The sequence below is a fragment of the Pygocentrus nattereri genome, chromosome 2 (genome assembly GCF_015220715.1).
Source record: "Pygocentrus nattereri isolate fPygNat1 chromosome 2, fPygNat1.pri, whole genome shotgun sequence".
Lineage (NCBI taxonomy): Eukaryota > Metazoa > Chordata > Actinopteri > Characiformes > Serrasalmidae > Pygocentrus > Pygocentrus nattereri.
Genome location: NC_051212.1, coordinates 23814940 through 23827892, shown reverse-complemented (window position 1 = coordinate 23827892; position 12953 = coordinate 23814940). Strand labels below are relative to the sequence as shown.

General features: G+C 40.0%; 1 protein-coding gene across 1 annotated transcript; it reads right to left on the bottom strand.

Annotated features, from left to right (window-relative positions):
* Window positions 1–6: 6 nt before the first annotated feature.
* Window positions 7–11304, bottom strand: dthd1 (death domain containing 1). The gene is made up of 12 exons (XM_017699587.2): window positions 10971–11304; window positions 10211–10862; window positions 9437–9761; window positions 9142–9321; window positions 7447–7694; window positions 7052–7210; window positions 5750–6039; window positions 4713–4951; window positions 3872–3929; window positions 3049–3342; window positions 1798–2004; window positions 7–122 (listed from the first exon to the last, which is right to left on the bottom strand). The coding sequence occupies exons 1-12, from the start codon at window positions 11302–11304 to the stop codon at window positions 7–9; spliced, it is 3102 nt and encodes a 1033-aa protein (XP_017555076.2).
* Window positions 11305–12953: the final 1649 nt, after the last annotated feature.

Here is a 12953-nt window from a genome sequence, read left to right as displayed (position 1 = left end):
GATTCCCTATTGGCTGCCCGCGTTCTCAAATTCCCGCCTATTCACGCCCAGGTCGTCGCTCATTGGCTGGTCGAGGAGCAGGTCGGTGCACGCGTCTCGGCAGTCACGTTGCAGCGTGGCTGCTGCACAGAATAAGTAATACGTGCTGTTGTTTGAGTCTGAGTGGAGGCCGGTGTGTTCCTAATACAGGAGCCGTAGAACGAGCGAGGGGAACTCCGGTAAAGTGGGACACACTTGTAGATCAGCATCACTATACGTCCTGAAAACCGCTCACCAGGTGACCTTAAAGGGCTAATATCCCTATTGACTTTTCAAGCATTTTATTTTTTTCACTTTTTATGTTTTCTCTTCTGAAATTTTAGTTGGCAAAAACTGTTGCAATACATTACATGATCATTTTCAAACCACCAACCTCTCTATATGCCATGGAAGTAAACAGGCTGTATTTATTACTGTGAGGTAGGATACATGCAAATGAGCCCTGTAATGACTGGCTGCCTTGTGTTGGACCTCATTCAGAAACCAGGCTGAGCGCTTATAACTTCAGTGTGAACGAGCAGGATTAACCTGCTTTAGGCTGAAAAGGCAGATATACATAAATGTGTTGGCACCTATGACATTACAAAAACAGTGATTTTAAAATGGGCTGTTTTTGGTATCATACTTTCTGACTGGCAAATGAATGGGAAGGCACATTTTCAAACTTTAACAATGTTTTCATGCTACCTCAAACTCTTTTATTTAAAAAGAAAAAACGGTGAAAATTGTTTTCCATAACATAGACCCTTTAAATTAGTATTTTTTTAAAACTGAGGTTGTGCTATGCTGGGTTCTGTTATGCTGGTTACAAAAATCCCCAGTCATCAGCCAATAAAAGTAATATTGGAGTCAAATTACAATTCATAGTGTTAGATAAATGTGGACATCATTCTCAGATGGGGATATAAAGTGGGATGCTACTTTTACATTGAAATGCATTATAAATGATCCATTATCAGAAGCTGATATAAGATCACACGCTAATATATATTCTTAATAATAGTTTTTAAAACCAAAGAACAAGCAATTGAATAAAGCTTAATAAGCCTACACAAACAGCCTTTAAGTGCCTATATCCCACATTTTTCCTTCATATATGCAAGTTAATGTACCAAAAACAGTCACAATTCATTTTTACACAATCATTTTCCAAGCTGTCTCTATTCTTTAGAAGTAATTAGTCTGTTCCTTGTTACTGAGCCTTTGAAACTGATATATGTAAATAAGCTCTGTTCTGATTGGCTGACCAGTGTTGTACCTCATTCAAAAAGCATTCCAAATAGCTACTCCTTGTAACCTGATTATATAAACGGGTGTGGCTAAAGTGTTGCTGGCTGAATAGGCAGGTATATGAACAACAGTTGGTTTTCACAATGATGATGTCACATCGATCAAAAACAGCTATTCCTTTTAGCAGATACACTCAAATAATATGCCGAACTGAAACGGTTCTTCAGATCGTTGGAGAATGTGTTGTATATGGTTCTATATAGAACCATGACGATGGTTTTATATAGCACCAATAACCCGTTTTGGAGCTATGTACAACCACATACAACACATTCTCCAGCAACCTAAAGAACCATTCACCATGCGGAGAACCAGTTAATCAAGGAATGGTTTTAAATACGACTCTTGGTTCTAAATAGCACCACTGGCTTTACTAAAGAACCCTAGGAAAACCAGCTTTTCAAAGCGCTGGGTGGAGCGTCCTGAGACCGGACAATGTCACTCTGTCCAGTGCAGTCGGGTATTTACGGTAGCCCTGCAGTACGTGCATGCATGAGTCCTCGTGCTTCGGGAGCTGGCATCCAGTGACGTCATCGGGCTGTCCAACGCCCACAAAGTCACGCGGATGGCGGAGTGGTGCGGCGCGCATGCGCACTGAGTGGGTCCGTGGGTCCACTAGTGGGTCCACCACAGGAACTGGCTGACCCCTGAATTCATGACTCTTATAACCGTAAACTACACGGGCTCAGATGAAGGCGTTTCACTGTGGAATAAACACCAACTCCTGGCTGATCTTATTGATACCGTTTTTTCCCTCATTAACGCAATAACACCGCCATCTGCTGGACTGATAGCGTAACTTCATGTAGGGCATCAAATTTGAGTCCTTGCACGTTCTAGTTCAGCAAGTCTGACACACCGAATACGACATATTTGTCTCGCACAGCAAAACAAATCCACATTTCACCCATTCATGTGCAATAACTGTCCAAAAGCTTGTAGATATCTGCTCACTCAATAGCTCTTCGGAAAACATTACTGTTAGGGTGTGATTGCATTCATCCACAGGAGCATTAGCGAGGTCAGGTACTGATGTTGGATGATTAGTTCTGGATCACAAATGTCACTCCAGCTCATCTCAAAGGTAATGGATGATGCTTAAGGATAGATAACTGGCCAGACCACTCACACCATTGCCCAGGGGCGCCTGCCTGTCAGGGAATTTAGCCTCAGAAAAAAGGCTCAAAGTGGCTAAATCTGCTGCAGATGTGAACATCAGATGAAAGAACAGCTCTTCAATACAAACAACCAAATTGTTCTAAATGTAAATTATTCAATTTGTTTTAGCCTCTCTCATATTCATATATATGTATACCAAAAATCCAGCATTGCTCAAAGTGAACATAAGTCACATAAGTGAACATAAACACAAACATGAAATTTTGTTTAATCTAATATTTTGTTGGAATTGTTGGAATGCTGGGGGTCTTGCAAGATGATCCAGAGAATGCAGTTTCAATGCTCCACAGACCAATACTGGGGGGCTTTATACCCTCTAGCCAACATTTGTTATTGGACATGGTGACCTTAGGCTCATGTGAAACTAAACTGTACTGTATAAACCTATGCAGTTATCTACATCATTACTTTATAGGTGATTATTTAGATTAACGTGCTGACATTACTGAACATGACTGAATCTCATTCTTTCTCAATGTAATGGAGTGTCATGGCCTGTTATACATCCCTCCACAGTGTTTAATCTCCAGGGTTATGTACTTCTCTCTCCTTCATCCACAACCAAGCCTCTGCTTAGGAGCTCTGCAGCCAACTCTGGTCTGCCGATGCGGGTCACGCAGCGGGCCAGTAAGGGGAGTTTTGGTGTGGATGAGGGCAGGGCTCGTCTCCAGGTGGCCAGGATGTGGAAGGTCTGCTGAGAGAAGCTGTCTGGGGCTCGGAGTCTGGCCAGCTGGATAGTAGAACGGCGCAGATGGAGGCACATGACCAGTAGTGCTGCATCCTCTTCAGACAGCTTGCCACAGAGCCAGGCTACCAGCTCATCACAGAGTGGTTCTGGTGATAGAGGCAGAGGGTAAGGAGATGAGAGAGAGAGAGAGAGAGAGAGAGAGAGAGAGAGAGAGAAGGAGTGAAGCATGGTGGGAAAGAGGGAGAGGAGAGAATGAAAGATATACAAAGACAAAGAGAGAGAAAGGGGTGGGGACTGAGGGAGGTATGGTGGGGAGAGGAAGGGGAGAGGGGAAGATTGATAAAGAGAGAGAAAGAAAGTGAGAAGGAAAGAAATAAGGAATGAGAGAGAGAAGGAAAAAGGGATAGATAGATAGATAGATAGATAGATAGATAGATAGATAGATAGATAGATAGATAGATAGAGAGAGAAGGAAGGAGGGAGGAAGAAAGAAGGAAAGAAATGGATAGAGAAGAAAGAAAGAAAGAAAGAAAGAAAGAAAGAAAGAAAGAAAGAAAGAAAGAACAGCAGAGAAAAGGAGATTGAGAGAGGGAGATAGAGAAGGAGGGAGGTGGAGAAGGAAAAAGAAAGAGAGAGAGAGAGACAGAGGGTGGATTTTGAATAATTGTACTTTACCTGTCTGATCGTGGTGCAAGACTTTTGTAGTCACTGGTCGAGACAGAGTTTTCACAGTCTGAAGAAGAAGAACAACTGAAATCTTTATCATAACCAAACATTCCATGTGATGTGCAATGTAATTGTAAGGGTCCTGTAGGAGCCATTTTATTTGCACATATAGGTAGGTTTTAGTGTAGTTTTAGACTTAGTCACTTGGGGGAGCACTTCACTTTAGCTTAGGTCACGTAGGTCACAGGTTTTATCGCAGGTGCCTGTGATTAGTGATGAGGACGGCTTGGACTGGGGAACACACGGTTCTTACTATAGCCACGTGGAACCAGCCAAGACAGCATATTTTAACGCACTGAACAGCACCAAGGTGAACTAGCCTTTGTATTAAACTTCATTTTTTGCAATAAATGGGGAACAACCTCAAAGGGATATTTTCGGCTGGAACTTCACCTTTTGCTTTGAGTTGAGAACACCTTCATTCCAGACCGAGGCTTACAGGGTAGCCTCCATAGGTCCCTTAAATTCAGCCCGAGGCAAAACACACAATTAGACTAAACACAGCCTGGATTAGACACAATAAATGTCGACAGTTTTGGATGCGTCTTCTGGATCAGGCACAGCGTTAGCTATCTCTTGTATGAAGTAGACTGATAAAGTAATGCATTGACTTGACTTGATTCATATGACTGAAATATATTACGTCAATACAGTTATTATGAAAAGTCAGAAAGGCAAAATTTTGTCGGTGTAATAAACTATTACTGCAGATGTTGTGCTTGTTCTCCTGTAGAATATGCTGTCACCACCTTATTACAGTCCTGATATGTAAAATAGCATGTGCTTTCACCTTTGGAAGAGTGAGCGACAGCTTGCAGATGGGGTCCTCTAAGATGTAATCTTCAGATATGACCGCTCTGTCTCCTGTCCAGACCAGCTGATCTCTGGGGATCCTGTAGAGAGTAGCTGTGCCTTTGTAGTGAGGTGAGCTGTAGTTTCCAAACGGGTCCTGTTCTTTCAGCTTCAGATAGAGCCAGTTCCTCCTCTGAGTGTGAAGTGTAACTGTGTGAGGCTCAGCACTCTGACCACCTGCACAAACAAGCATACATGGATAAACACACACAATCAAACAAAGGCTCCTAAATATGCTACACTTTATACAACAGTTATACCCAATGCACATATCTGATTGATTGAGACATGTTCTATCCATCCTGCTATTTGTAATAACAACTATTTGTAATTTATATAATAACTATCATTCCACCAGTTACTAACTTGTTTTATGATATAATTAACCGTTATTATCTTCTACAAGATAATACTCAGTTGGTCAGATTCCGAAGACTGATAGCAGAACTACACACATTTTTTGTAGAGCTACGAAGCTACGAAGCTAAATCCAAAAAGAAATGGATTTTCAAAATACATATAACAGATTTTTATAGATAAGAGTCATAGAGTGTCAAAGATAATGTCAGCAAGTCTACTAGAGGTTACCTAACTACAATAGCTCCAGTGCAAGCAGTAATTATAATAATAAACATCTAGGCTTAACAGTACATTTGAGGAAAGGTAAAATTGTGCAATTTTGATTTCTCACTGGACTATCACTTTAAGGAATTAGAAAATGTCTTGACATTGCCAAATGCACATTGTCTGATTCATTAAACATCTTCATTGTAATCAGACAGTAGAATAAGGGGAGTTCTAGCATTACTACAACTCCCTCTATTCCTCTGACGGGTGTATTGTAGCGCTGCCTTCATCTTGCTGATTGATGAGAACAGTCCTTGCACTGTTCTTGCTCACTGTGCAGACTTTCATACAACTCTAACACAATGCTGCATATTTCTTTCCTTGGATCAAGCATGGCTCATTAAGTACCTGCACTGGTAATGTTCCCGCTGAATTTCAACAGCAGCTGCTCTCCCTCCCTCATGGAGAATTCAGTGGAGGGCTCTGGAGGCCCACAGTAAGCCTGGGCTCGGAGTTCAGCCAGCCCCCAGCTCAGCCCTCTACTGGGCAGGACAGCCAGGACTGCACTGCTGGGGTCCTGCCCCTTGGTGTGGAGGACAACAGTTACAGCACAGGTACTCACTGACTCCTCCAGATCTTTAGCAAAGAAAGTCAAGTAGAAAGGTCTCACAGAAGATAGTAGACGAAGGACTATCAACCTAGAGAGAGAGAGAAAGAGAGCGGTTACTCAGCAAGAGCTTCAGTGTTGAATTAAAGGAGAATTACACAGATTTTTCAAAATTGCTACATATTTCAGAGTGTTTTGAGGTGAAATGGTTCATTTAGTATCACCAGTGAACTCATACATCTTTGGGTACCATTTTGCTTTACATTACCCTGCATGTACCTCTGACATAAGGCCAAAAGCTGATGGTAAAACTTTCATATAACAATGTCTCAGACATCAGGACATCAGCACATTCTTAACCATGTAATAACAGGTGTTAAACACTTTGGACATAAGCCATTTAATTTCTAAATTTGCATAATAATCTTAAAATATAATTATGCAAAATAAAAATAAAAAATCAATGGAATTCATCTTTAATAATAACCCTGTCCTAGTCCAACTGGTTTCAAATAAACAGTGTGAAGACCACAGCAAACTGACTCAACATTCTCCAGCAAACACTGACATTCCAACAGTTGGCTGCTCTTTGTGAATCTGAAAAACCAAATGAACCAGTTCAGCTTGAGGTGAAAGCAACTGAAATGGTTATGACAAAATGACTAATGACTAGATGACTGAGACATTACTTGTTTTCAAATTTACCACTATTTCACCATTTTCAACAGCTTAAGAAGAACATATATGTTCACAGGTCATTTTGGAGAGTAGATAAAATAGTTATATATACATTGTGAGCATCACAACTCTTAGGTTCTATCACAACCACTGCAAAGAAATCAGTACATTTTTCTAGAATGCATCATATCACATCAAACCACTATCAATTACTTTGTTTACATCTCAGTGATTGAATTCTGCAGAAATTTGGTGGGAAAATGGATATAATTCCCATTTAAGAGTGAATTCAGCACTGAGAATTTAGCTGTTTTGAAAAAGAAGAAGATCCTAAAGGGTCAATACTTCTTAATTATACTGCAAATTGCAATTTCTGACTACACTGCATGTGTAAATGCATTTAAATGCAAATGGTCAGTAGATACCGCTCATAGTTCTCCATGAGCTCAAAAGACACCAAGCCGTTCTGAAGGTTCCGCACGCTGATTTTATCTAGAATATTCCACTGCTTATCTCTCCAGCCCAGTACAGCCAGCTGCTCTTTAGACAGCTCTTTAGACGACTTCAGTGATCCACTCAAAACTCTGCTTGAAAAATACATAAGAGATATATACTTGTGAAATGATAACATCATGACTAAACAGAAACATACTGCTAGCTATTATTACTAAAATTTTATGATTTTTCACTCTCTTGTCAAGACATTGTCTTGTCTGAGAGAATCTGAGAATGATCATATTCAAAGTGAAATGTCCTCATAACTCAGAAACATTTGAAATGGGCTTCACTTTTGAAACTGACGCTCCTGAGGAGTCCATACCTGATTCGACGGGGTGAGAAGGTGTCAAGCTTTAGGGCTGTGCTGCTGGGACAAGTGTGGTTGCTATCCTCTCCTGTTTTCCTCTTGTCAGGGTTAGGTGGACAAGGCAGGGTTATTGTTAAAGGTCGTCGTGGGGTTAGTGTTGAAGGGTTACTTAGGTAAAGTAGAGGGCTAGTGGTGAGGATTGAATGGTAGGAATCATTCTTGCACTTCAGCGTAGACAACAGCATAGCATCCACTGGCTGCACCTGATGAGTGAAAAGGGCTCAGTTTGAAGAGCAAGTTTTTTCAGCTTTGGGTGGTATTGACCGGATATCCACCAATTTTTTTAAGTTTCTGAATAATTCAGTCGTTAAGATGTCAACAAAAGTCACTCAGAGTGGTTTGAAATGTGTTGTTCTAGAATAACTCAGAGTCAGAACTCACAGAGTTTACAGGTGAGCATTTAAGCCCTTTAAAAACTACCTCTCATTGTTGAGGCACACATTGTGTACAAATAAATTTACTGTATGTTCCATGTTCTTGATTAAAGACTCGTGGAGCATTTGAGGTCGTCGCTCAAAAATTGTGGATTACACTGACCCCTTTTTTTAAGATCAATTGATTCTGTGGAGTCTTTTAAAAAGCAACTAAAGACCTCCCTTTTTAAGCAAGCATTTGGATAATGGTCAAGGCAGCTAAGGCATTGCCATTCCTGTTTTTGTTTTAAATCTTTTGTACTGTGTCATGTTATATATTTTATGTTGTGTTATGTTTTGTAAAGCACTTTGTGGCTGGTGTCTGTGAAAAGTGCTGTATAAATGAATTTTACTTACTTTACTTTTACTTACTTACATTGTAAAGACAGTAGAGGGAATTGTACGCGTTAAAGTGCAATTCCACCGATTTTTCAAAGTTAATGAATAATTCAATTTTTGAGACATAAACAGTCATTCAGAGAATTTTTTTGAAATGGTTAATTGCAGAAAAATATACAGACTTGTATTTCTTTACAATAGTGGTGATGGAAATCTGGGGTCACAATTTCTTCAATGCAATATAAATATAGCTCATTTTTTATTATGCTATGCAAAACGACAGCGAACCTACACATATCTTCTCAGTTACATATGTAGCATTGAAAATGGTAATATAGTAGTAGTTAGAGAAAAAAAGTTTCATTTGAGTACTTTGCCTTACAATGCCCTGCATCAAAAAATAACACTTTGGTCACACTTTAGTCTCATTTTATTTGGATGGCCCCCAGTAGATTAGCTACAGATGTTAAATTTATTAACAAACTGTTGAATGCCAGATAATTCTCAACAGTGTTAGGGTTAGGAATAGGATTAGTACCACAGTTAGGCTTAGGACCAGGATAAGAGTAAGGGTTAGGTTTTGGTTTGCAGTTAAAGTAAACATTGAAGCAGTGGGCTATCCAAAAAAAATATGTTACTCAAATCTTGTCGCAGAACTATCGTACATCAGTTTGTCAGGCACCAGACAGTTTGTTCATAATCGATTTGTGCATCAACTTGCTGTTTGGTTCCTGTTTGGTAAGCAATTCTGACTCAGTTATTTTGTCTACGGTGGACCATTTCACATCAGTCCACTTTGTTTATTTTGGTTAATGATTTTGTCATATATAAATAGTGAATCAGTGGAATTCACTTTAAATTTACATATGGACTAGAAGTCTAAGTTTTTAAAAAGTACCAGAGCTTGGGCAACCACTGGTGTGTTGAAAGATCCCGGCAGGTAGTCCAGGCATATTCTTGAGTCCACACTGAGTTTGACAGAGAGACCTCTCTTTGGGATAGTGAAAGTCTCCCTTTGCAAACGGGACATCACCGCAAACACACCTAGGGTGTACACCCGCACCACTGCAAACGAACCCTGAGGAAAAAAACATTATGCAGACAAATTCACCTCCATGAACGTGAAAATAAGGTTTAGTGAATCATTCTTATGAATATTTCACTAAATATTGCTTATGTAATATTGTTCAGACCCTGTGACCTCCATAGTTGCCCTCTGTGGCTGCAGGAGTGATGTAGCTGACCCTCTGCTCTTGGTCCACAACCTTCACCATGATCTCACGGTAGTTCCCTCGGTAAGAAGTCCGAAAAGGCACAGCTATGGTAAGAGGCGAGGAGGCACATTTGGAGCTGCTGGGCTTTTTAATCCTGAGCACGCTGCTTACCAGTTCCTCTGATCTGGACACCACGAGAGAGCTAAGGCCATCCACTACCATACAGGTGATGACCTTTATAACTTCCAATGGGCCAGTTATGTAGCAAACAGCTTTGGAAGTAGAGCTGGCCGAGTCTGCTAAACTGTGACAAAGAATGCTAGGTCAATCAACATTTAATGAGTTTCAGGGACTGTTTATATCAAACCAAGTGAGAAAGTACAGTAACATTAATAAAAGAATTATTAATAAGAACAATTATAATCAATGATAATAAAAAAGAAGAATTATAATTAATGAAATCTGTTTAGTGATTTTCTAAACAGGCCTAAAATTGAAACCTGAGGGACTCTACAAGAAATGTTACATTTTATGATGAATGATTCCCCAATGAAAACAAAACCTGTTTATACCTGAAACATGAATAGTGACCAGACATGACAGGAAACTTTATCATATATAAGGTTTTGTGTGCGTTTCATTTTGCATCTTATGTACTGCAAATAATACTGCAAATTATAGACTATCCAAGAACCTTCTCTGTCAAGTCAATACCATACAATTACAAACTAACAAATACAAAAGAGGTCATACCCTATTGTAGCCCAGCTTTGTGTCCAGCTTACAGAGTCTTTCTCAGATTGTGCAAGATGACCGCTGCTTTGTTTGGCTTTTACTATTTTTTCCCCTGGTTCTTTTTGTGGTTCTCTCTTCATTCCTCCATCTGCTTCTTGGTGACGTTCCTGGCCATCATTTTGTGAATTCTTCACAACTTCATACTGAATGGCTTCCTTTTTCTGCACATCTCTTGCAAGCTCAACTGGGCTTTCATTACAGGACTGGTTTGGGTTTTGATGACCATCCTTTCCTTCAGACAAAGCATAGCTTTCTGCTTCAGTGTTTGGGGTACTTTGAAGGACACACTCCTGGGTATATGAGTGTGAGATTTTTGGGGTGTATTGAGGGCAAGTCTCTTGAGAGACACAAGGATCTTCAGAGGATGCTTGTGAATGGACCAGGTTATTCTGAACCATAGTATTGTCACAAATCACAATATCCTCCTCTTTTGCTTCAGTATTAGTTTCCGTATACCCTAGCTTGGCTTCAGAGAGAATGCTGACAGCTCTGTCAAGTTTGCTTGTGACTGAACACAGTCTCTGCTTAATGTTCTGCACATCTTCCAGCACATTTAGAATGACATCAGCAATGTAAGCATGCTTGTGAGGAATAGACTCCCAAGAGAGGCCTGAAGAGAAATAACATGAGCTTTTGATTTTGCAATGTAGAGCAAATTAGGAAAACACAAGTGCATATGAAGGGCTGAGAATGAAACACTCCCTTGAACATGACTTACCCATTCGTGATGCTTGATGAGTGTCTCTTTCTGGAAGCTTGCATGCAGTATTTGATTCCCTCTCTTGCTCTGTGAGTATGTGTGCTGTCATGTTCAGTTCCCCTTGTAAGAATCCTATTCTGTGTGTGTGCAACACACTCCACTCCTTCAGGAGCCAAAAAAGCTTCTTAAGAACCCTTGCTGGGTCTTCATTCTCAAGCTCTGGCCCAGGCCCCTCAGCACCCCTGGTTCTCTCTGAATGTAACAGCCTTTGTAGTCTCTGGGTTGTGTCTCGCAGCGAGCTCAGAAGTTTATCTTCAGGACACAGTCCAAAGTGAAAATCTGCCCCCACCATTCTGCATCAGGCACTTTATTTCTTCAGGAGTCTGTTTTCAGAAGGTCTTTTGACCACAGAGTTCAGCCTATAACTGACTGTCCTTGGTTCTGATTTTCTTTCTCTATCCCTCTTTCTGTGACGCTGTTAGCGTGGCGGCTTCTGGCTTTGTTCAAACCTGGGAGTATTTACAAACCTGGTGCAGTAAAGAAGAAGTGGCCATGGCAATAGAGGGTGTGCCTGAAGACAAAGGGGAGCCTTAGCAACTGAGGACCCTAAAGAAGAGTAATGTGCTGGCGGATGAATGGCCTCTGCTTTAATGGGCTGGACAATAGGGTCCTTTTTAGCCTTCTTTAGTTATTGCATTCCACTTTTTACTGTTCATTTTTATTCCCTGTCTGCATTTCTTTCTCTCTCTTGCTTGCTCACACACACACAAACATATACTCACACAAACATGATCCTAAATCGACATTTGCATGTATTTTTCCAACATCATAATCAAAAACAAGCAGATACCTACAAACACACACAGCACCTTAAAAACCATTTACTGCATATGATACAATATATATTGTGGTTGACATATCAAACCCACATAACTGATTTTAGTTTTCAATTTTATTTACACAACTGGCAAACATCAATGTTACATTGTTAAAAAATATATTAGATTTTGTGATAAACGAACGAAGAGAAATGTTATCACTTAGAATCAACCTGCTTTATATTAGCCTTCATTAAATTTAAGGATGTAAATTTTAAGAATGTTTTGCGTACCATTTCAGAGATTCAACATTTTCTTATAGCAGTGACATGAGAATGGCTGTGCTTGTTTCTTCTTCGCTTAATCTTTTCATCTCAAACTCTGTCTGCTACATTTAACCAAGTGCCCTGGACACAGTCACCCTCAGCTTCAGGCCTCTGAAAGGTATTTACTCTGGACTCTGAGAAATGACCACAAATGTCTGTTATATTCTGTTATAATAAGAATCTAGCAGCTTTTATACATGTAATGCAGCCCAAAGAGATTCACAAAGGGTCAAAAGGGAAACATATATATCTGTACTCACTACAGAGTTTCAAACTGCCTCTGGAAGCAACAGAACTATGCATTCAAAACTTTATAAAATGGATTTCCATGGCTGAGTAGTTGCACACCTTTGGGATGAACTGGACTATCGATTGTGAGCCAGGCCTTCTCGCCCTACATCAGTGCCTCAGGCACTGTGCCTGACCTCACAAATGTTCTTTTGACTGAGTGGCCACAGACTCTGAAAGGCTTCTAGGAAGAGTAGATACTGTTATAACCATAAAGGGGGGACCAACTCCATGTTAATGGCCATGGAACAGAATATCCAACAAGCTCATATAGGTGTGATGTCAGTTGTTCACATACTTCTGGCCATATTGTGTATGTGTGTGTGTGTGTGTGTATATATATATATATATATATATATATATATACACACACACACACACACACACATACACACATATATATATGTCTTGTCTTTCAGGGTTTATCATTATTCATTATTCCTACAGGGAATAAACATAAATATGGCATTTTGCTGCAAAATTTAGTGCATAGTTTCTATTAATTTGCTTTCACATACTGAAAAAATAAGTTTCAAAATGTGATAATTTTTGTATCTATGTGTGCAATA